The sequence below is a fragment of the Ranitomeya variabilis genome, chromosome 4 (assembly GCF_051348905.1).
Source record: "Ranitomeya variabilis isolate aRanVar5 chromosome 4, aRanVar5.hap1, whole genome shotgun sequence".
Taxonomy (NCBI): Eukaryota; Metazoa; Chordata; class Amphibia; order Anura; family Dendrobatidae; genus Ranitomeya; species Ranitomeya variabilis.
In genome coordinates this window covers 732,241,127-732,266,997 of record NC_135235.1, presented here as the reverse complement: position 1 = coordinate 732,266,997, position 25,871 = coordinate 732,241,127, and the positions used below count along the sequence as shown (strand labels likewise).

Sequence of the window (25,871 nt, the reverse complement as noted above, 5' to 3'; positions counted from 1 at the left end):
TCTTTAACAGGATAAAGAGAAATAGTATATTCCTATATACATGTACTGTATATATATTTACATATACAGGTCCTTCTCAAAAAATTAGCATATAGTGTTAAATTTCATTATTTACCATAATGTAATGATTACAATTAAACTTTCATATATTATAGATTCATTATCCACCAACTGAAATTTGTCAGGTCTTTTATTGTTTTAATACTGATGATTTTGGCATACAACTCCTGATAACCCAAAAAACCTGTCTCAATAAATTAGCATATTTCACCCGTCCAATCAAATAAAAGTGTTTTTTAATAACAAACAAACCATCAAATAATAATGTTCAGTTATGCACTCAATACTTGGTCGGGAATCCTTTGGCAGAAATGACTGCTTCAATGCGGCGTGGCATGGAGGCAATCAGCCTGTGACACTGCTGAGATGTTATGGAGGCCCAGGATGCTTCAATAGCGGCCTTAAGCTCATCCAGAGTGTTGGGTCTTGCGTCTCTCAACTTTCTCTTCACAATATCCCACAGATTCTCTATGGGGTTCAGGTCAGGAGAGTTGGCAGGCCAATTGAGCACAGTAATACCATGGTCAGTAAACCATTTACCAGTGGTTTTGGCACTGTGAGCAGGTGCCAGGTCGTGCTGAAAAATGAAATCTTCATCTCCATAAAGCATTTCAGCCGATGGAAGCATGAAGTGCTCCAAAATCTCCCGATAGCTAGCTGCATTGACCCTGCCCTTGATGAAACACAGTGGACCAACACCAGCAGCTGACATGGCACCCCACACCATCACTGACTGTGGGTACTTGACACTGGACTTCAGGCATTTTGGCATTTCCTTCTCCCCAGTCTTCCTCCAGACTCTGGCACCTTGATTTCCGAATGACATGCAAAATTTGCTTTCATCAGAAAAAAGTACTTGGGACCACTTAGCAACAGTCCAGTGCTGCTTCTCTGTAGCCCATTTCCTGCACACGCCTGTGCACGGTGGCTCTGGATGTTTCCACACCAGACTCAGTCCACTGCTTCCTCAGGTTCCCCAAGGTCTGGAATCGGTCCTTCTCCACAATCTTCCTCAGGGTCCGGTCACCTCTTCTCGTTGTACAGCGTTTTCTGCCACATTGTTTCCTTCCAACAGACTTACCATTGAGGTGCCTTGATACAGCACTCTGGGAACAGCCTATTTGTTGAGAAATTTCTTTCTGGGTCTTACCCTCTTGCTTGAGGGTGTCAATGATGGCCTTCTTGACATCTGTCAGGTCGCTAGTCTTACCCATGATGGGGGTTTTGAGTAATGAACCAGGCAGGGAGTTTATAAAAGCCTCAGGTATCTTTTGCATGTGTTTAGAGTTAATTAGTTGATTCAGAAGATTAGGGTAATAGGTCGTTTAGAGAACCTTTTCTTGATATGCTAATTTATTGAGACAGGTTTTTTGGGTTATCAGGAGTTGTATGCCAAAATCATCAGTATTAAAACAATAAAAGACCTGACAAATTTCAGTTGGTGGATAATGAATCTATAATATATGAAAGTTTAATTGTAATCATTACATTATGGTAAATAATGAAATTTAACACTATATGCTAATTTTTTGAGAAGGACCTGTATATAAAAAAGAGACATCCATATGCACATGTCACCTGTGACGTCCTGTAAATAATGTCAAGAACACGAATTGGAGAAGAAAAAAGCACCACATGAAATTAACAAAAGAAAGCGGTGTTCCAACCTTCAATAAAATACCTCGTATTCTCTGTTTAGGCCAAATGGTTCTAGAGTTTGAAGAGTGTGAATCCAATAAGCCTCTCTTTCTTTCTATAATAGCTGTGACTCTTCATATGTTATTTATTTCATTAAGTGTCCTTGCGGTCTCAGATATGTTGGAGAAACCACCCAACATATGAGGCCGCATCTCACAACACAAATCTACCATCCGTTGTAAGAGGACGATGTTACCTATACCTTCACACTTTCTCACAATCACAAGATTTCGCAGTTACACTATCAGGTAATAGAGAATATACCCATGGCTAGAAGGGGTGGTAACCCAATAATGAAGTTAAAATAAAGAGAGGCTTAGGCCTCTTTCACACTTCCGTCGTTTGGCATCCGTCGTTTTGGGCAAAAATCGGATCCTGCAAATGTGCTCGCAGGATGCGTTTTTTGCCCATAGACTTGTATTAGCGACGGATGACCACACGTCGTGTCCGTTGTGCGATGGATCCGTCGTGTTTTGGCGGACCATCGTCACAAAAAAATTAAAGTGAACGTTTTTTGTCCATCGCGTCCGCCATTTTCGACCGCGCATGCGCGGCCGAAGCTCTGCCCCCTCCTCCCCAGACTGCAGAATGGGCAGTGGATGCGTCGAAAACCTGCATCTGCTGCCCACGTCGTGCAAAACTTTCACAACATCCGTCGGTACATCGGCCCGTCGCATTGCGACGGACCCGTACCGACGGAAGTGTGAAAAAAGCCTTATTGGATTTACACTCTTCTGTCCCTGAGCCTCTAACACGCATGCGCCACTAGGTCTTCTTGCGCCTGCGCTCTTACTCTACACGCAGTGTCCTTCTTCCGGTCATCGGCGCTTTTACATCATAAATAGGCGGCGGTCTGTAACACGCGGCACATTTGCACCACAGTGGCTTACCCCGATGCACACAGGATTCCATGAACAGGTAACATTTCACCTCCCTTTGGGGATTCTTTTTTTCTTTCACTATACATTTACTGGCGTATTGACTATGGTTATTTATCGGATTTCCCCACAGTAAATACTAGTATACCGTCATCTTTGTTACATCACTCTTTGAGGTGTAAGATGGGACTACTTGTTTTCACTTTTGTGGACCTCTTTAGTGTATCTGCTGAACTTTGGGATATACCTGTAATGTTTTGATATTAACCATGTGTAGTAATTGTTGTCATTATTTTTTATTTCGCAGTCTCCACAACTGACGTTTGCTATATGGTGGCGTCTCTATTGAATATTTTTTCATTGTTAAATCTCTATGACACGTTACATATGTCTGCAGTCAGATATACACGTACTTATACGTTTGTGTATGTATGTATATTTATTGACACACAATTGCATTTTTTCATTATCTAAAATGTGTTTCTGGTGGATGATAGACCAGTTTATTTTTTGATCTCTATATTGATGAATATTTTGGCTTGTTTTCATTATGTCATTATTTTGTAGATAATCACCTTGACAAAGGCCTCACTGGCCGAAACGTTGGTGCAGTATATGACTGGTCACAATATCTAATTAATAAAAGAATTTTTGGCATTGACTACTAGTGGTCCTCGGATTATTCTACGATACAGCTGCATAGAAATACATGCAGCCGCACACTCCGCTCCCGAGTGCCGGTGGCAGTGCCGGGTATAGAGGTGAGACGCGTGTGAGTTTCTTGTAAGTGTGACCCCGGCCTAACGCTGATTTCTTGTGTGTGTCTTTATTTAAGGCCGGGATCACACATGCAAGAAACTCGGATGAGTCTCGCATCTTAATACCCGACACTGCCGTCAGCACTCGGGACCAGAGTATGCGGCTCTATGTATTTCTATGCAGCTGAATGCTCCGGTCCCGAGTTCCGGTGGCAGTGCCGGGTATTGAGGGGAGACTCGCGTGAGTTTCTCACATGTGTGATCCCAGCCTAACTCTTTATTATGATTTTATTATGTTTATTACTAAACAGCAGGCTTGGTATTTATCTATCCATCATATCTATCATCTATTATCTATCATCTATCCATCTATTATTTATCTATTATCTATCTATCATATCTATCCATCATATCTATCTATTATTTACCGATATATCTATCTATAAATATATCTATCTATGTAAATAGATACAATAGATACATGAGCTAGATATGATAGATAGATTAGATAGAGCTAGATAGATAGATATATAATAAATAGATTAGATCTATCTGTGTGTCTAAACATTATTCTTTAATGGAGTATGTAAATGAAGAGGTTGGACAAGAAATGACATCACAATTCTTTTTTTTTGGTATATCTTTATTTAGCTTACAATACACACACATCCGCACAAAAAATGCATCAAAAACTGCATGAAAAACTCAGATAACCTGCCAGTGACCTCAGGTGCAGATTTGGTGCAGATTTTACCTGCGTCAAATCCTGAGCAAATCTTGATGCAATCCTGACCGTGGAAATATACCCTAAGAATCACAATGTTTTTTTTTTTTTTCCTTTTCCGCTGATAGATACAAATGATACAACTATGAAAGATGGGAACCAAAGAAGCATGTATTACTCTCATAGTACGGGGCCCCTACACAGTGTAATATTCACACAGTATTGTTTTTTTCTGGTGTTTTTTCATGTAATATACGGAAACGTATAGGAAAATGCTAAAAAAAAAAAAATCTAGAAAAAAAAAACACTGTACGTTGAGAGATTATCATCAAATAACTTATCTTGTTGTTCTTAGGCTAGTTTCACACTAGCGTTTTGAGGAGCTGCGGAGGGCTGTGGACTTCCTCTGTGAAGCCCCGCCCTCGGCCTCACCTCCGCCTACTTCTGCATGCGGCCTGCGTACCTATCTTTAACATTAGGTATGCAGGTCGTGCGGCTGTATGCGGATGCTTCCGCATGCGTCGTTTTGACGATGCGGCGACCAGCGTAGGGCGCAGCTGGTAGCAATTTCTTTTTTTTGTCGCATCGTCAAAACAACGCAGGCCTCCGCAGCTCCTCAAAACGCTAGTGTGAAACTAGCCTAACAAACAAGCTTTTATAAAAGCCTCAAACTTCTGTGTGTGAATCAGAGCTGAGATCTAACGTGATGGAAGATTACAGTGCGGGGAAGATGGGAAACCTTTATATAGACGGCCGGTGGGGATGGAGTCAGTGACGGACTCTGGACAAATCTGTTTCTAGAGCCGCAGTAGAAGATGAAGATGTCGTCCTCATCATGGAGTAGTTATTTCTCCTGTCACATGTAATGAATATCTCCTGCAGTATTACTAATGCCGATTCCAGGGTCGGTAAATGAGACGAGAATTAGCGTTATGGAAGATGAGTCTATGAGGAACGTATTCAGCTGCCGACTCCGAGGGAGAAACTGCTTGTTGTCTGTGGCCTAAATATATAGGTTTTATTAGTAGATGGAAAGAAGGAAACTAAATACTGTAAAATAATAAATCTCCTCATATGTTTCCCTTATTATCTCCAGTAATTGTATTATTACACAGGATTCTTATGATGTTACATCGGCTCATCTTCTCCATTCAGGTCTCTACAATATCGGATCCTCTCAGTGAAGATCTTCTATATAAGAGAATTTTCCTGATTTACTCATCAATGATGGATATGGACAGAGACAAGATGGTGGAGAGGATATTACACCTCACCCTAGAGATCCTCTTCCGGCTTACTGGAGAGGTGAGAGATTCTGATGACGTCACATTACATCATTCTTATCTATGGGAATAACAGATGGACAGAACTGGAGAGGTGAGGACTCTGGAAATGTTTGTAGTGAGATTTATTAATGTGTCTCTCCATAACCAGGATTACACAGTAGTGAAGAAGACCTCTAGTGAGCGCTGTCAGGACCCTGTGTCTGAGGGATGGGGAAGACCCCTGAGCCCAATCACGGGGTTTCCACCTCACTCCATAATACACAAAGACATCAATGACCAGAAGATCCTAGAACACATCTATAAGATGATTGAGCTGCTGACTGGAGAGGTGACACTGCTGGGAATGCTGGGACATTATACAGTAATGCTATGAAGGGATCGGGGGGATGACGGTATCATTGTATGTGTCAGGTTCCTGTAAGGAGTCAGGATGTCGCTGTCTATTTCTCCATGGAGGAGTGGGAGTTTTTAGAAGGACACAAAGATCTGTACAAGGACGTCATGATGGAGGTTCCCCAGCCCCTCACATCAGCAGGTAACAGACAGGACTAAATACACACGGCCTATAATTATCTGTATGTAAAGAATGAATTCAGTCCCTGTATGCGTTTCATCCAGATCTATCCAGGAAGATGACAACACCAGAGAGATGTCCCCATCCTCTTCTTCCACAGGACTGTAAACAAGAAGATCCCAATGTTCCTCGGGATCATCAGGTAGATAGAGAGGTGTCATGATATCTCCCATATATTGTGTAGATGGTGGTGAAGGTCTTGTGCTTAGTCTTGTTTTATCCACCAATATTATATGCTTAGTCTTGTTTTATCCACCAATATTATATATTTTTTTTTTACTTGTGTAATGAGAAGAATGGAGATGGCAGGATTAGAGATGATGATAGCTGTGAATTCTCAATCTGTCTGTGACTTTTACAATATTTATTTTAGGGTGAAGATCTGACCCATATTAATATTACAGAGGCCTATATGAGAGATGATGAGCGATGTAAAGAGGAGATTACTACTTATAACTGGCCAGGTGAGTAGTAACCACTAAATATAGAGAAGTCACAGATTCTTCTCAGTCACCGGCTGTGGCTGCTTTATCGGTGGTGTAGTCCGGCCGTATCACAATCGTGTGATCACCATTTTGCCGCTAGACCACAATATGTTCCTCCACCCAAAAGGGTTCAAATGACGTTGGTCATTGAAAGCCCTTTTCTATAGAAGTTACAACCTGGAGGCTCCACCTACCCCCTGGGATTAGAAGACGCTGACCGTTATCTGCACAGATCTGTAAACTTAAAAGCCAAATGACCGTGTACGTAGAACGTGCTGACAAGTTAGAAAATCACATGAAGAAAAATATTAAAATGGCCTCTAAGAGAAAGTGTATGGTAATGATGCTGTTGGCTTTCTAGATCCCTGATATCTTATTGGATGAATCTCCCTTCTGTGCTGCTGAATGTGCTCATATGATCCCTACAAGACCAGGTCCAGACTTTCTGGCCAAACTTTGCTTTTGTGATCGGTAACATTAAATGTGCAGTGAGGCCAAGTGTGACTTTCTGTACAATAACCAACAGAGTTTCCCTTTATTCTGACTTTACAATTGAAAATTGGCTAACTTTAGACAGGGTCATGAGAAACTACATAAAAACATCACACCTGTGCCATGATATATCTCTAAGCTGTGCGTGGTTCATGGCTGTAATATACAGTTATTCACCCCTGCAGGAGATGTGTTGGCTCGAGTCCTGGTTTCATGGATTCACCCCACGTCATAAATTCCATTATGTTTATAATCCTAAGGAATTCCGATTACTCCACAATCTCCCCTGAAATGGGGGCACTAATACTTTCCCTACTCTTCTGGTCGCACTCATTTATGATGGACCATTGGAGCTACTATGAGTGCTAAGTCCTGTTTAGTATTGGAGCTTGCCCCTCATGCATACGTTGTTGTTAAGGATATAACTTGTGTGAACCTGTAATCTTCGTGGTAGCCCGAGGTCTAAATTTACTTGCTGTTCTGTGGTGTGACATGGCAAAAAGCATGGTCAGATAGCTAGGTCACAACCAGGAGGGCAGAGAAAATACAAAATTAGAAGATGCAAGAGTAGTCAGTAAACAGGCCAGGGTCACAACAGGAACCAGATACAGAAGCCGAGCACAGATGACTGAAACAGAGAACAAGGCTGTACCTGGCAGCTTCCGGCAATATGCTTTGAGTTTTAGTAGGGCGTGGGGTTTTCCAATTGGCTGAAGCAGGAATAATAATAATTTTATTTCTATAGCCCCAACATATTCCGCAGCACTTTACATTTTGTAAGAAATCGGGTGTTCATGTAATGCTGCATGAACCGGTTATCAGTCTAAGTATGTAACAGTACAGACGCAGAGGGCTATTAAATAAATAAAGAGTTTGAGAACATGATACAAAGAACCTGGTTATGGTAAAAATTTTGAAAGGGCAACACAGGGGATAGTTAGATTATTGTGTTGAGGCAGTAGGCCAGTCTGAAGAGATGCATTTTTAAGGCACGTTTAAAATTGTGGGTATTGGGAATTAATTGAATAAACCTGGGTAGCGCATTCCAAAAAATTGGCAAAAACCAGTGAAAAGTCTTGGAGACAGGGGTGGGAGGTTCTGATTATTGAGGATGTTATTCTCAGATCATTAGCAGAACAGAGGGCACGGGTAGAGTGGTAGACTGAGACGAGGGAGGAGATGTAGGGTGGTGCTGAGCCATGGAGTACTTTGTAGGTGAGAGTGATAAGTTTATACTGAATTCTGGAGAGGATGGGTAACCAGTGTAATGACTGGCACAAGGCAGTGGCATCGATGTAAGGGTTGGTGAGGAATATGATCCTGGCTGCATCATTCAAGACAGATTGGAGAGGGGTGAGTTCGGTAAGAGGAAGACCGATTAGTAGAGAGTTACAATAGTCCAGGTGAGAATGAATAAGAGAGACAGTAAGAGTTTTGCAGCATAGAAAGTAAGAAAGGTCGAATTCTAGAAATGTTTTTGAGGTGCACATAACAAGAGCGAGCCAGTGATCAGATGTGGGGGGTGAATGAAAGCTCTGAATCAAGTATGACCCCAAGACAGTGGACATGTTGCTGGGGAGTAATGGTAGAACCACACACGGAGATGGCAATGTCAGACAAAGGTAGTTTTGTAGAGGGAGGAAAAACAAGAAGTTCAATTTTTGACAGGTTCAGTTTCAGATAGAAGGAGGATATTATGTTGGAGACAGCGGTAAAACAATCACTAGTGTTTTCTTAAAATGCAGGCGTGATATCAGGAGAAGAAGTGTATAATTGGGTGTCATCAGCATAGAGATGGTACTGGAACCCAAATCTACTGATTGTTTGTCCAATAGGGGCAGTATTCAAATGAGGGGGCCTAGTTACTTCCCCAATAGTAAGGGGAAGATCAGAGGAGGAGGAACCAGCAAAAGATACAGTGAAGGATCAGACAGAATGATAGGAGAACCAGGAGAGAACAATGTCCTTGAGGCCAATGGAGCAGAGCATAGTGAGGAGGAGCTGATTATCCACTAAGTGGAATGCTACAGAATGATCCAGGAGAATTAGCATGGAGTAGTGACCATTAATGATTTACTAACAGCTAAATCTAGATACTTTAGTGAGGGCAGTTTCAGTAGAGTGTAAAGAGCGGGAACCGGATTGAAGAGGGTCGAGAAGAGAGTTATCTGAGAGATAGCGGATAAGACGGGAGTGGATCAGGCGTTTGAGGATTTTAGAGTTGAAGGGAAGATTAGAGACAGGTCTATAGTTAGCGGCACAGTTTTGGTCCAGAGATGGTTTTTTAAGTAATGGATGTATTATGGCATACTTAAATGAGGAAGGAAAGATACCAAAAGAGAGAGGGAGAAGTTGAATATTTTTGTTAGGTGAGTGGTGACAGCAGCGGAAAGGGACTGGAGGAAATTTGACGTAATAGGGTTACTGGTGCAAGTAATAGGGTGAGAAGATGCAAAAAGCCTTCTGTGACTGGTTCAAAATCAGAGACAGTGAGCTAGAGGAGGGGAGGGAGGACAGTGCATGGTATGAGGGGATTGGGAGAAAATTTCCAGTCAGACAGGGTCAATTTTTTTTTCTTTGAGTTAATTGGCCAGATCGTCAGCGTGGAGATCCGTGGTTGGGGCCTGCACTCTTGGGTTGAGTAGGGAATGAAAAGTGTCAAGGAGACGTTTAGGGTTATTGAATAGTGAGGTGATGAGGGTGTTAAAATAGGTTTGTTTGGAGAGGTGAAGGGCAGTGTTGTATGTTTTAAGCATAAACTTATAATGGATAGATTGGATTTTCTCCACAGATGTTCGGGGCACCTGGAGGAAACGTGTTTGCAGCGCGTGCCAGGGTTGTCGCCATCTGTGCTGAGTTGTTCTATGTATAGGAGGTGCGGTTTCATCCAGGGCTCTTTGCAGTGTTTCATTATAATGCTTCAGTTCAGAGTCAGGACATGGGGGGAAGGAGATAGGGGCCAATGATGACTGCAAGTTCTTCATAAGATTTTGGCTGTTAATGGCCTGTATATTTATAATAATAATAAATAATAATAATTTTATTTATATAGCGCCAACATATTCCGCAGCGCTTTACAACTTATAGAGGGGACTTGTACAGACAATAGACATTACAGCATAACAGAAATCACAGTTCAAAACAGATACCAGGAGGAATGAGGGCCCTGCTCGCAAGCTTACAAACTATGAGGAAAAGGGGAGACACGAGAGGTGGATGGTAACAATTGCTTTAGTTATTTGGACCAGCCATAGTGTAAGGCTCGGGTGTTCATGTAAAGCTGCATGAACCAGTTAACAGCCTAAGTATGTAGCAGCACACTTATATTTCTATAAGTATGGAAAGTGGGGGTGACCTGAGCAGGATGGCAGTTCTTACCCGAGATTGAAAGAAAGTTGTGGTCCAAGAGCAGGAGAGGGGAGTTTGGAAAATCATACACTGAGCAAAGCCGGGAGAAGAACAAGTCGAGGGAGTTTCCGTCTTCATGCGTAGGAGAGTTAGTATGCTGTGAGAGGCCGAAAGAGGAGGTTAGAGATAAAAGGTTTGTAGCAGATGGGGAGAGGGAAAAAGAAATGGGGATGTTAAAGTCTCCTATGATGAGGGTTAGGATGTCGCAGGTGAGAAAATGTGGAAGACAGATGCCAAAGTGATCCAGGAACTGATGGGAGGGGCCCGGAGGATGATACACAACTGCTACACACATGGAGAAGGGATGTATAGTCTGACATGGACCTCAAAAGAAGTGAAGATAGGTGAGGGTACTTGAGGGATAACCTGAAAGGTACATTTGGGTGATAGGAGCAGACCAACGCCTCCACCTGCTCTGTTGTCCGATCTTGGGGTATGAGAAAAGTGTAGTCCACCATATGAAAGGGCAGCAGCAGCGGTGGTGTCTGACTGCTGGATCCAGGTCTCGGTAAGAGCCAGAAGGTTAAGAGAATCAGAAAGGAAGAAGTCATGGATGAAGGAGAGTTTATTACACACTGAGCGAGAATTCCAAAGGGCACAATTAAAAGAGACCCAAGACACACAGGGAATGTTAATGAGGTTTGAGGGGTTTCTGAATGTAGCAGTAGAGGGGTGCGACTTACTATAACATGAGGGTCTAGGGTTGGGAGAGATATCTCCTGCGACTAGGAGAAGGAGGATAGAAAGAGTGAGCAGATGGTTAAGAGACTTGTAAAAGCGTCTCTTCTGTTGAATGGTGGGACTGAATGGATCTGTGCAGTTTAGCAATGTGAAAAGAGCGTGAATGCTATACATAGTAGAGAAGAGGACTGAGGGGCCGATGTGGATGAAGTGTAAAGAATTAATGCATGCACGGTGGATGTGTGTGTGCAGCGCCCCAGAGTCCTGGTCGTTGCAGTACTGTGGCTCCGCCACTAAGGGGAGCTATGGTACGTCTGATGGCACTGAAAGAGTTCATCTGAGCAGGTATCACAGACACCAATACATTTCACTGCCGGGCCTCCAGGGGGAGCTAAGGGTTCTATTTACTAGGCCACTCTCCACACACAGGTAAAACTGGGGGTCAGGCAGGAAGTTAGACAGAAAGCTGACTGGGTTGGAACCAGGCAACACCTTGTGGCAGAAGGTGTTGCGGAAGAAGATTTGGTAGGGCCTCTGTCAGGGGTGGGATCCTGACGGAGGCTTGGCAATTGAACGAACGTAACGGGACCGTGCCTGCACAGAGAAGCGGCGGTGCCCAGGAAAGGACTAGAAGCGAGATAGATTGTGCTGAGTGAGAAACGAGATCAATGCAAAGAGGAGAATACCAGTGGGGGTTATGCTGTGAGACCGAGGCAACATCCTACTGAGGCGCACTACCGGTGGCCGGAACGCCGAGGGAGTATTTCTATATTCAGCTTCAAGCAATACTCTAAACAGCGGCAGGACAGTCAGTCTAAGGCGGGCTGTCTCACCTAAATCACCTATGCAGTCTTGGGGGGCAACTTGTGGAGAGGGGCGACTCTAGGGTCCCGGAAGAGCTCCGAGCCTACCCGTCATACGGGTGCCGTTCTAACCGAAACATCAGGGAGGGACGGAAGATTAGCAGAAGATCAGTTAATCGAGTTGTTGTGAGGGAACTTAAGAAACAGACACAACAGTTGTGGGGACTTTCCGTAAGCACAGCAGGGAAGGACCGCAACACATAGCGCTAGAAGGAAGGCACAGATTTCCACCTGTAAAGAGAACTCTGGAGGTGCCATTGGACCGACCGGACTTGCGCAGCCTGGTGATCTGGACTCTGGACTGAGGACCCGGAGATCTTCAGTAAAGAGGTAAAGAGACTGCAACCTGGTGTCCTCGTTATTTACCGCGACCTGCACCCCACAACTGCACCGTTACACGACCATTACATCACTACTCATCGATCCGGACGTCCCCCACTGACTGACAGGGCCACGGACCGGGCTTAGCCACCGTGACCACGAACCCCAGAGGACAGAGACTCTGATAGGCCCGGTACCGGGTACCCCTCGGCCCTGCGGCGGTGTGGGGGCGCTCCATGTGAATGCAGCAACCAGAATATAAATGATAAAAATGCATATGGTGAGTATTTGTTGCATTTCAAATGTACTGGGAATAGGTTTGTTTAAATGTCTTAGGCTAGTTTCACACTAGCGTTTACCTGATCTGCGGCAGGCTGCGGACTTCCTCCGTGAAGCCCCGCCCTCGGCCGCACCTCTGCCGCTAGCTCCGCCTACTTCTGTATGCGGCCCGCATGCAACCTCCGTACCTACCTTTAACATTAGGTACGCAGGTCGTGTGGCTGTATGCGGATGCTGCCGCATGCGTCGTTTTGACGATGCGGAAAAAAAATGCTACAGGCTGCGTCCTACGCTGGTCGCCGCATCGTCAAAACGACGCATGCGGCAGCATCCGCATACAGTGGCACGACCTGCGTACCTAATGTTAAAGATGGGTACGGAGGTCGCATGCGGGCCGCATGCAGAAGTAGGCGGGGCTAGCGGCGGAGTTGCGGCCGAGGGCAGGGCTTCACGGAGGAAGTCTGCAGCCTGCCACAGATCAGGTAAACGCTAGTGTGAAACTAGTCTTACCTGTTCCCTGCCCTTTCTAACTGCCATGTATAACTGCAAGATACTTTGAAAAATGTACTTTGAATAAATGTAGATAAATGCCACCCCTACATAAATGCATCCCCAAGCTGTGACTGAATATAGAGGACGCTTGCTCTTAGATCTATCACTATTTTACCTCGTTAGCAATCAATCAACCAAGTTAAGACAGCAGGAGACAATAAATGGAGAGACAATTAAACAACTTTGCAGGCCTACATGGATCATAAACCTCTTTGACAAAGTTACATGAAACCAGGTATTCAAGCTTGAGGAGGATAATTTGCATATTCCAGGTGCCTTCTGGGAAAAGCGAAGAGTCTCCCTCAGCAAGAAGATCGTTGGGTACAGCCGGGACCAGCTGTTTGGAAAGCATCACCAAACCGCGCGCCGTAAGGATTTTTTTTGCCTGTAGGACATTATTGCAAGAAAGCTTGGCTGAGTAGATTACACAAGAAGGAAAACACACAGCAAGTCAGCAGGATCTAGGAGCAACATGGCAGATGTGACAACCTACATGGTGAGCTGCAGCATGTGCTACATGTTCACAGATCGACCAGAAGAAGAATCCAATTTCACCTGTCAGAAGTGTAGACTAGTGGCCCTTTTAGAAGAAAAGGTGCGGGGTCTGGAAGAAAGAATAGCAACTTTGAAACTCATCAAAGAGAATGAAGACTTCCTAGACAGAACAGAAGCATCTCTACTGGTCACAGAAGGTGAAAAAAAGTGTCAGAGAGCCTCCAAAAGCAGATGAGTGGAAGCATGTGACCAAAAGAAGCAAGAAGACAATGGAGAAATCACCAACCACACAACTGAAGAACCGATATCAAAACTTTGTAGAGGATGAAGATGGCACACCTAAGGATGAAGCACTACCAGCAAGCAAAAAAGAAAAGGTACAGCAACAAGTGACAGCAAAAAGTACAGCCAAGAAGCAACGAAGAGTGGTGGTGGTGGGAGACTCACTACTGAGAGGCACAGAAGCAGCCATCTGCAGACCGGACATAACCGCAAGAGAAGTATGCTGCCTTCCAGGTGCGATGATCAAGGATGTGACCGATAGGATACCAAAGCTTTTCAGCTCCAAGGACATCCACCCATTTTTTCTGATACATGTTGGCACCAATGAAGCGGCAAGGAAGGACCTACCGACAATCTGCAAGGACTTTGAAGACTTGGGGAAGAAAGTAAAGGAACTGGATGCACAGGTAGTGTTTTCTTCTATCCTTCTAGTAGACGGGCATGGCACCAGGAGATGGAACAGGATCCTTGATGCGAACAACTGGCTAAAACGATGCTGCAGACAAGGATTCGGATTCCTGGACCACGGTGTGAATTACTTGTACGATGGACTCCTCGCCAGAGACGGACTACACCTCAACAAACCTGGGAAACACACATTCGCCAGAAGACTCGCTACACTCATCAGGAGGGCGTTAAACTAGAAGAAGAGGGGACGGGAAGAAAAACATTAGACTCGAACAAAGAAGACCCAGGAAAACATACTCAGAAGGGAGGTAAGAACATTTCTAAAAGAATCCACAGCAAGGAGATTGAAACAAAACAAAATCCTCTAAACTGCATGCTCGCAAACGCCAGAAGCCTGACAAACAAGATGGAAGAACTAGAAGTAGAAATATCTACAGGTAACTTTGACATAGTGGGAATAACCGAGACATGGTTAGATGAAAGCGATGACTGGGCAGTTAACTTACAGGGTTACAGTCTGTTTAGAAAGGATCGTAAAAATTGGAGAGGAGGAGGGGTTTGTCTCTATGTAAAGTCTTGTCTAAAGTCCACTTTAAGGGAGGATATTAGCGAAGGGAATGAGGATGCCGAGTCCATATGGGTCGAAATTCATGGAGGGAAAAATGGTAACAAAATTCTCATTGGAGTCTGTTACAAACCCCCAAATATAACAGAAATCATGGAAAGTCTACTTCTAAAGCAGATAGATGAAGCTGCAACCCATAATGAGGTCCTGGTTATGGGGGACTTTAACTACCCGGATATTAAATGGGAAACAGAAACCTGTGAAACCTATAAAGGCAACAGGTTTCTGCTAATTGCCAAGAAAAATTATCTTTCACAATTGGTGCAGAATCCAACCAGAGGAGCAGCACTTTTAGACCTAATACTATCTAATAGACCTGACAGAATAACAAATCTGCAGGTGGTCGGGCATCTAGGAAATAGCGACCACAATATTGTATAGTTTCACCTGTCTTTCACTAGGGGGACTTGTCAGGGAGTCACAAAAACACTGAACTTTAGGAAGGCAAAGTTTGACCAGCTTAGAGATGCCCTTAATCTGGTAGACTGGGACAATATCCTCAGAAATAAGAATACAGATAATAAATGGAAAATGTTTAAGAACATCCTAAATAGGCACTGTAAGCGGTTTATACCTTGTGGGAATAAAAGGACTAGAAATAGGAAAAACCCAATGTGGCTAAACAAAGAAGTAAGACAGGCAATTAACAGTAAAAAGAAAGCATTTTCACTACTAAAGCAGGATGGCACCATTGAAGCTCTAAAAAACTATAGGGAGAAAAATACTTTATCTAAAAAACTAATTAAAGCTGCCAAAAAGGAAACAGAGAAGCACATTGCTAAGGAGAGTAAAACTAATCCCAAACTGTTCTTCAACTATATCAATAGTAAAAGAATAAAAACTGAAAATGTAGGCCCCTTAAAAAATAGTGAGGAATGAATGGTTGTAGATGACGAGGAAAAGGCTAACATATTAAACACCTTCTCCACGGTATTCACGGTGGAAAATGAAATGCTAGGTGAAATCCCAAGAAACAATGAAAACCCTATATTAAGGGTCACCAATCTAACCCAAGAAGAGGTGCGAAACCGGCTAAATAAGATTAAAATAGATAAATCTCCGGGTCCGGATGGCATACACACACGAGTACTAAGAGAACTAAGTAATATAATAGATAAACCATTATTTCTTATTTTTAGGGACTCTATAGTGACGGGGTCTGTTCCGCAGGACTGGCGCATAGCAAATGTGGTGCCAATATTCAAAAAGGGCTCTAAAAGTGAACCTGGAAATTATAGGCCAGTAAGTCTAACCTCTACTGTTGGTAAAATATTTGAAGGGTTTCTGAAGGATGTTATTCTGGATTATCTCAATGAGAATAACTGTTTAACTCCATATCAGCATGGGTTTATGAGAAATCGCTCCTGTCAAACCAATCTAATCAGTTTTTATGAAGAGGTAAGCTATAGGCTGGACCACGGTGAGTCATTGGACGTGGTATATCTCGATTTTTCCAAAGCGTTTGATACCGTGCCGCACAAGAGGTTGGTACACAAAATGAGAATGCTTGGTCTGGGGGAAAATGTGTGTAAATGGGTTAGTAAACGGCTTAGTGATAGAAAGCAGAGGGTGGTTATAAATGGTATAGTCTCTAACTGGGTCGCTGTGACCAGTGGGGTACCGCAGGGGTTGGTATTGGGACCTGTTCTCTTCAACATATTCATTAATGATCTGGTAGAAGGTTTACACAGTAAAATATTGATATTTGCAGATGATACAAAACTATGTAAAGCAGTTAATACAAGAGAAGATAGTATTCTGCTACAGATGGATCTGGATAAGTTGGAAACTTGGGCTGAAAGGTGGCAGATGAGGTTTAACAATGATAAATGTAAGGTTATACACATGGGAAGAAGGAATCAATATCACCATTACACACTGAACGGGAAACCACTGGGTAAATCAAACAGGGAGAAGGACTTGGGGATCCTAGTTAATGATAAACTTACCTGCAGCAGCCAGTGCCATGCAGCGGCTGCCAAGGCAAACAGGATCATGGGGTGCATTAAAAGAGGTCTGGATACACATGATGAGAGCATTATACTGCCTCTGTACAAATCCCTAGTTAGACCACACATGGAGTACTGTGTCCAATTTTGGGCACCTGTGCTCAGGAAGGATATAATGGAACTAGGGAGAGTACAAAGGAGGGCAACAAAATTAATAAAGGGGATGGGAGAACTACAAAACCCAGATAGATTAGCGAAATTATGATTATTTAGTCTAGAAAAAAGACGACTGAGGGGCGATCTAATAACCATGTATAAGTATATAAGGGGACAGTACAAATATCTCGCTGAGGATCTGTTTATACCAAGGAAGGTGACGGGCACAAGGGGGCATTCTTTGCGTCTGGAGGAGAGAAGCTTTTTCCACCAACATAGAAGAGGATTCTTTACTGTTAGGGCAGTGAGAATCTGGAATTGTTTGCCTGAGGAGGTGGTGATGGCGAACTCAGTCAAGGTGTTTAAGAGAGGCCTGGATGTCTTCCTGGAGCAGAACAATATTGTATCATACAATTATTAGGTTCTGTAGAAGGACGTAGATCTGGGGATTTATTATGATGGAATATAGGCTGAACTGGATGGACAAATGTCTTTTTTCGGCCTTACTAACTATGTTACTATGTTACTATGACCTTACAGCATTAAGGGAAAGGCAGAGTAAGAAGAAGAAACTATATACCATTAGATATTCTTGCCGACATGGAATAGAAATGACTCGAGACATGCAGGATCTATGCAGTAGTTGAATGAGCTATATACCTGTATGAAGAGAATAGGAAGCAGATTACTTCAGTTGGACACCACACAATCCCATACTGCTAGACTGGATGATACTACAGGTCCCAGGCAACCTAATCTTATTGGAAGGACAGAGCCTGTGCCATCCGGTTTCTGGTTGCTATATCTCCTGCGTCACCAGCGCTGCCTGCAGAATGAATAAGGCGGCACCTGGTGGCAGAAACAGACATTGCAGGAGCAGATCCAGTAAAAAATGTGACACATCATTTTCAGAAGTCCTAATATGACAAAATAGAAAACCATTGCCGTAGAAAACCCAATAAAGTGGCTCAGTTTTGGAAATTATAGCCCTAAGGGAATTAATCTTTAGGAGTAGTGGCTATTTTGACTTCACAGCCACTTTCTGGAAATTAGCACCGAGTGGATGTTGGAGAGTGAAAATTGCACATTTGCCATTTTATTACCCAACAAATAGTGCCCAGATTGTGCTCCAGGAGACACACCGTAAATGAAGTGGGTTCTTCTCAATATTGTATTGCCAAATACATGGATGTTGAATGTGGTTGGGGCACACTGCAAGGCTCAGAAGTGAGGAAAAGATTTGACTTTGGGAGAGCGGATATTGCTGAATTGGTTTATGGAAATCATGTTGCTTTTCAAGAGCTTTTGAGCCACTAATAATGTGGAAACTTCTGTTTTTCCTATGGCAGATGATGGACCCGAGTGGGGCTTGTTTTTTGTGAGATGAGTAGAAGTATTTATTGTTATTTTCACCTACATTTGGGAGGCAGAATGAACAAACAGTCGAACACCACGCTCTACTGGTTCATGCTATGAGGTTTTTTTATCAGACTGTGAAATGTCATTGTCTTGGTGAATAATTAAACTTTTTTGACATAACTTGCATGTTTACAGATAGTTTAAGAAGAAATGTTAAAAAATATAAGATTCAAAGATTTTATTCAAAATAATAATTGGTTTTATTCTTGGCAGATGACTGTACCAGGAGATCAGAGGAACAGCTGACAGCTTCAATTTTTAAATCCGATGATTTACGATTTGAGATTACACAGGATACAATTGAAGTGAATGCCATTACTCCAGATATACCATCATCCTTTCGTAGCAAAGATCTACCATCTGATCTTTTGAAACAGGTCCTGTCTTCTGATTCATTACCGACCTCTGAGGAAAATCTAAGTCACAAAATAAGCATTAAAAAACAAACTAATAAAGCAAAGAAGCCATTTTCACATTCAGAATATGTAAGTAATTTTCCCCTCGACAAGTCTTTTCTTAAATATCAAAACATTCACACAGTGGAGAATAGATTTTCTTGTTCCAAGTGTGGGAAATATTTTAGCCATAAATCACATCTTGTTACACACCAGAGATGTCACACAAGTGAGAAGACCATTTCATGCTCAGAATGTGGAAAATGTTTTAACCGGAATTCAAGTCTTATCACACATCAGAGAACTCACTCAGGGGAGAAGCCATTTTCCTGTTCAGAATGTGGGAAATGTTTTAACAAGAAAGCAAATCTTGATAGCCACCATAGAACTCACAAAGGGGAGAAGCCTTTTTCATGTTTAGAATGTGGAAAATGTTTTACAGAGAAATCAACTCTTGTTAGACATCAGAGAACTCACACAGGGGTAAAGCCATTTTCATGTACAGAATGTGGAAGATATTTTAACCAGAAATCAAGTCTTTTCACACATCAGAGAACTCATTCAGGGGAGAAGCCATTTTCCTGTTCAGAATGTGGGAAATGTTTTAACCAGAAATCAAGTCTTATCACACATCAGAGATCTCACACAGGGGAGAAGCCTTTTTCATGTTTAGAATGTGGAAAATCTTTTACAGATAAATCAGGGCTTATCAGACATCATAGAACTCACACAGGGGAGAAGCCATTTTCCTGTTCAGAATGTGGGAAATGTTTTCACAGTAAAGTGAGTCTTGATAACCACCATAGAACCCACACAGTGGAGAAGCCTTTTTCCTGTTCAGAATGTGGGAAATGTTTTAGCTGTAAATCCTATCTTGTTACACACCAGAGAAGTCACACAAATGAGAAGCCATTTTCTTGTTCAGAATGTGGAAAATGTTTTAACCAGAAATCAAGTCTTATCACACATCAGAGATCTCACACAGGGGAGAAGCCATTTTCATGTTCAGAATGTGGAAAATGTTTTAACCAGAAATCAAGTCTTATCAAACATCAGAGAAGTCACACAAATGAGAAGCCATTTTCTTGTTCAGAATGTGGAAAATGTTTTACAGATAAATCAGGTCTTATCACACATCAGAGAACTCACACAGGGGAGAAGCCATTTTCATGTTCAGAATGTGGAAAATGTTTTACAGATAAATCAGGTCTTATCACACATCAGAGAACTCACACAGGGGAGAAGCCATTTTCGTGTTCAGAATGTGGAAAATGTTTTACAGATAAATCAGGTCTTATCACACATCAGAGAACTCACACAGGGGAGAAGCCATTTTCGTGTTCAGAATGTGGAAAATGTTTTACAGATAAATCAGGTCTTATCAAACATCAGAGAACTCACACAGGGGACAAGCCTTTTTCCTGTTCAGAATGTGGGAAATGTTTTAACAAGAAAGTACTTCTTGATAGCCACCATAGAATTCACACAGAGAAGTCTTTTTAATGTTCAGAATGTGGAAAATGTTTTGAGAAGAAATCATCTCTTCTTAGCCATCTGAGCATTCACACGGGGGAGAAGCATTTTCTTAATGCGGGAAATATTTTACATGGAAATTAACTTTTAATAAACTTCAGAGAAGTCACGCAGGGGAGAAGCCTTTTTCATCTTCAGAATGTTGTTTTAACTGAAAATTGTACCTTCTCATTTCTCATGTTTGGTCTCTTTACAATAAAAACACTCATACTTTCCTTCCATGCCGGTGCTGATCCATTGATGTCGCGATTCGCATTCCTGCATTTCTTATCGAAGGGCTCATCGTCCCACTTCGGTGCCATTACTACCTCAGCTTGGAAAGAGAAGCACTCTTAGGCCGAGGTCACACTCAGCGTAGGGAAATACGGTCCGTATTTTACATGCGTAATACGCAGAAATATTCCCAAAATAATGATCCGTATGTCATCCATAGGCAGGGTGTGGCAGCGTATTTTACGCATGTTTACCTCCGTATGTAATCCGTATGCCATCCGTAATTAATTTTTTTTACGCAAATTCACAAATTGGACCTGTTAACGGTTTTGAGGCCTGAAAATAATTGAAATCATCAGCCTAATCCTATTTAAGGCCTCAACAACAGATGAAACCCTCCCATATGGCCATTTTGTTGCTGTACTTGGGTAGGTGTTGTGGTGTTACTTGTGCAACATGTCTGACCTCCTGCAATTCACACCAACTCAGCGGGTGTTATTTAATTGGGACTTGTCACGCCGCTTTGGCCAGCCATACCCTGTAATAGTTGATCCGTGAAGAAGAATGTGGGTGCATTGACTTTTGCAGCAACGCACCACTAAAGGGCATTTTCACAGGCTCTATTCAGCTCTGCGGACACATCTGGGAAAATTCTACAACTACTGTCGGATGACAATATCCACCTTTGATATGTTGTTGGAGACAGTACGTCCAGGAATCACGTATCAGGATACCAGGATGCGGAAATGCATATCCGCAGAGGAGCATCTTCTCCTTACCTTACGGTATGTACAGTAATCACCATCCTCACATACTGTATGTTGATTATTTTTTTTGTAATGTTAACCCCTTAATCCCATGACGTACTATCCCGTCAGGGTGACCTGGGACTTAATTCTCAGTGACGGGATAGTACGTTATACGCGATCGGCCGCGCTCACAGGGGGAGCATGGCCGATCGCGGCCGCGTGTCAGCTGACTATCGCAGCTGACATCCGGAACTATCTGCCAAGAGCGGTCACGGACCGATCCCGGCACATTAACCCCCGGCACACCACGATCAAACATGATCGCAGTTTTCCGGCGGTACAGGGAAGCATCGCGCAGGGAGGGGGCTCGCTGCGTGCTTCCCTGAGACGATTGGTACAAGGCGATGTACTCACCTTGTACCGAGCGTCTCGTCCTTGCAGGCCCCGGATCCAAAATGGCTGCAGGGCTACTTCTGAGTCCCGCAGGGACTACTTCCGGGTCCAGAGCAGGCTCTGGTAACCAAGGAGCAGGGCACGCCAGATCGCTTATCTGACATAGTGCTCTGCAAAGTGTCAGATCAGCGATCTGTCACTATACAGTGATGTCCCCGCTGGGACAAAGTAAAAAAAAATGTTTTTAGATGTGTACAAAAAAAATAAAAATTCCTAAATAAAGAAAAAAATATAAATATATATATACAGTGGGGCAAAAAAGTATTTAGTCAGTCAGCAATAGTGCAAGTTCCACCACTTAAAAAGATGAGAGGCGTCTGTAATTTACATCATAGGTAGACCTCAACTATGTGAGACAAACTGAGAAAAGAAAATCACATTGTCTGTTTTTTTATCATTTTATTTGCATTTTATGGTGGAAAATAAGTATTTGGTCAGAAACAAACAATCAAGATTTCTGGCTCTCACAGACCTGTAACTTCTTCTTTAAGAGTCTCCTCTTTCCTCCACTCATTACCTGTAGTAATGGCACCTGTTTAAACTTGTTATCAGTATAAAAAGACACCTGTGCACACCCTCAAACAGTCTGACTCCAAACTCCACTATGGTGAAGACCAAAGAGCTGTCAAAGGACACCAGAAACAAAATTGTAGCCCTGCAGCAGGCTGGGAAGACTGAATCTGCAATAGCCAACCAGCTTGGAGTGAAGAAATCAACAGTGGGAGCAATAATTAGAAAATGGAAGACATACAAGACCACTGATAATCTCCCTCGATCTGGGGCTCCACGCAAAATCCCACCCCGTGGGGTCAGAATGATCACAAGAACGGTGAGCAAAAATCCCAGAACCACGCGGGGGGACCTAGTGAATGAACTGCAGAGAGCTGGGATCAATGTAACAAGGCCTACCATAAGTAACACACTACGCCACCATGGACTCAGATCCTGCAGTGCCAGACGTGTCCCACTGCTTAAGCCAGTACATGTCCGGGCCCGTCTGAAGTTTGCTAGAGAGCATTTGGATGATCCAGAGGAGTTTTGGGAGAATGTCCTATGGTCTGATGAAACCAAACTGGAACTGTTTGGTAGAAACACAATTTGTCGTGTTTGGAGGAAAAAGAATACTGAGTTGCATCCATCAAACACCATACCTACTGTAAAGCATGGTGGTGGAAACATCATGCTTTGGGGCTGTTTCTCTGCAAAGGGGCCAGGACGACTGATCCGGGTACATAAAAGAATGAATGGGGCCATGTATCGTGAGATTTTGAGTGCAAACCTCCTTCCATCAGCAAGGGCATTGAAGATGAAACGTGGCTGGGTCTTTCAACATGACAATGATCCAAAGCACACCGCCAGGGCAACGAAGCAGTGGCTTCGTAAGAAGCATTTCAAGGTCCTGGAGTGGCCTAGCCAGTCTCCAGATCTCAACCCTATAGAAAACCTTTGGAGGGAGTTGAAAGTCCGTGTTGCCAAGCGAAAAGCCAAAAACATCACTGCTCTAGAGGAGATCTGCATGGAGGAATGGGCCAAAATACCAACAACAGTGTGTGGCAACCTTGTGAAGACTTACAGAAAACGTTTGACCTCTGTCATTGCCAACAAAGGCTATATTACAAAGTATTGAGATGAAATTTGGTTTCTGACCAAATACTTATTTTCCACCATAAAATGCAAATAAAATGATAAAAAAACAGACAATGTGATTTTCTGGATCTTTTTCTCAGTTTGTCTCACATAGTTGAGGTCTACCTATGATGTAGATTACAGACGCCTCTCATCTTTTTAAGTGGTGGAACTTGCACTATTGCTGACTGACTAAATACTTTTTTGCCCCACTGTATATATATATAGTTCCCATAAATACATTTATTTATATAAATAAAAAAACAATAAAAGTACACACATTTAGTATCGCCGCGTCCGTAACGACCCGACCTATAAAACTGTCCCACTAGTTAACCCCTTCAGTGAACACCGTAAAAAAAAATGCAAAAAACAATGCTTTATTATCATACCGCCGAGCAAAAAGTGGAATAACACGCGATCAAAAAGACGGATATAAATAAACATGGTACCACTGAAAACGTAATCTTTTCCTGCAAAAAACAAGCCGCCAAACAGCATCATCAGCGAAAAAATAAGAAAGTTACAGTCCTCAGAATAAAGGGATGCAAAAATAATAATTTTTTCTATAAAATAGTTTTTATTGTATAAAAAGCGCCAAAACATAAAAAAAATGATGTAAAAGAGTTACCTCTGTAATCGTACTGACCCGAAGATTAAAACTACTTTATCCATTTTACTAAATGCGTAACGGTATAAACGCCACCCCCAAAAGAAATTCATGAATAGCTGGTTTTTGGTCATTCTGCCTCACAAAAATTGGAATAAAAAGCGATCAAAAAATGTCACGTGCCCGAAAATGTTACCAATAAAAACGTCAACTCGTCCCACAAAAAACAACACCTCACATGACTCTGTGGACCAAAATATGGAAAAATTATAAGTCTCAAAATGTGGTAACGCAAAAAATATTCTTTGCAATAAAAAGCGTCTTTTAGTGTGGGATGACTGCCAATCATAAAAATCAGCTAGAAAACCTGCTAGAAAAGTAAATCAAACCCCCCTTCATCACCCCCTTAGTTAGGGAAACATAAATTTATTTATTTTTTTTTATTTATTTCCATTTTCCCGTTAGGGTTAGGGTTGGGGCTAGGGTTAGTGTTGGGGCTAAGGTTAGGGCTACAGTTAGGGTTGGGGCTAAAGTTAGGGTTGGGGCTAAAGTTAGGGTTGGGGCTAGAGTTAGGGTTGGGGCTAAAGTTAGGGTTGGGGCTGAAGTTAGGGTTGGAGCTAAAGTTAGCATTAGGGTTTGGATTACATTTATGGTTGGGATTAGGGTTAGGGGTGTGTCAGGGTTAGGGGTGTGGTTAGGGTTATGGTTGGGATTAGAGTTAGGGGTGTGTTTGGGATAGGGTTTCAGTTAGAATTGCGGGTTTCCGATCTCAATTCCAGCCAATTCTGCGTTGAAAAAGTAAAACAGTGTTCCTTCCCTTCTGAGTTCTCCCATGTGCCCAAACAGGGGTTTACCCCAACATATGGAGTATCAGCATACTCAGGACAAATTGGACAACAACTATTGGGGTCCAATTTCTCTTGTTACCCTTGGGAAAATAAAAATTTGGGGGGCTAAAAAAACATTTTTGTGGGAAAAAAAATATTTTTATTTTCACGACTGCGTTAAACTGTAGTGAAACACTTGGGGGTTCAAAGCTGTCAAAACACATCTAGATAAGTTCCTTAGGGGGGTCTAGTTTCCAAAATGGTGTCACTTGTGGGGGGTTTCTACTGTTTAGGTGCATCAGAGGCTCTGCAAATGCATCGTGATGCCTGCAGACCAATCCATCTAAGTCTGCATTCCAAATGGCGCTCCTTCCCTTCCGAGCTCTGCAATGCACCCAAACGGTTGTTCCCCCCCACATATGAGGTATCAGCGTACTCAGGACAAATTGGACAACAACTTTTGGTGTCCAATGTCTCCTGTTACCCTTGGAAAAATACAAAACTGGGGGCTAAAAATAATTTTGGGGAAAAAAAATGATTTTGCGTTAAAAACTGTAGTGAAACACTTGGGGGTTCAAAGTTCTCACAACACATGTAGATAAGTTCCTTGGGGGTCTAGTATCCAAAATGGTGTAACTTCTGGAGGGTTTCTACTGTTTAGGTGCATCAGGGGCTTTTCGAAATGCAATGTGACGCCTGCAGACCAATCCATAGTTACATAGTTATTAAGGTTGAAGGAAGACTTTAAGTCCATCTAGTTCAACCCATAGCCCTAACATGTTGATCCAGGGGAAGGCAAAAAAAACCCATGTGGTAAGAATAAGCTCCACCATGGGGAAAAAAATTCCTTCCCGACCCCACATACGGCAATCAGACTAGTTCCCTGGATCAACGCCCTATCAAGGAATCTAATATACAGGTCCTTCTCAAAAAATTAGCATATAGTGTTAAATTTCATTATTTACCATAATGTAATGATTACAATTAAACTTTCATATATTATAGATTCATTATCCACCAACTGAAATTTGTCAGGTCTTTTATTGTTTTAATACTGATGATTTTGGCATAC

The 25,871-nt window shown here is 42.6% G+C and overlaps 1 protein-coding gene across 2 annotated transcripts in view; it reads left to right on the top strand.

Moving 5' to 3' along the window:
* LOC143767945 (uncharacterized) overlaps nt 1-20,542 on the top strand; it is a 39,160-nt gene extending 18,618 nt beyond the window's left edge. Inside the window, exons 2-8 of one of the 2 annotated variants that reach the window (XM_077256492.1) lie at nt 5,274-5,423; nt 5,553-5,732; nt 5,816-5,939; nt 6,023-6,120; nt 6,352-6,442; nt 18,607-20,079; nt 20,164-20,542. In XM_077256492.1, the coding sequence (XP_077112607.1) occupies nt 5,274-5,423; nt 5,553-5,732; nt 5,816-5,939; nt 6,023-6,120; nt 6,352-6,442; nt 18,607-20,079; nt 20,164-20,291 (2,244 nt within the window). In that variant the 3' untranslated portion in view covers nt 20,292-20,542. Of the gene's footprint in view, nt 1-5,273; nt 5,424-5,552; nt 5,733-5,815; nt 5,940-6,022; nt 6,121-6,351; nt 6,443-18,606 lie in introns of both variants that reach the window. The other variant, XM_077256491.1, reaches the window with a different exon arrangement.
* The last annotated feature ends 5,329 nt before the right edge of the window (nt 20,543-25,871 follow it).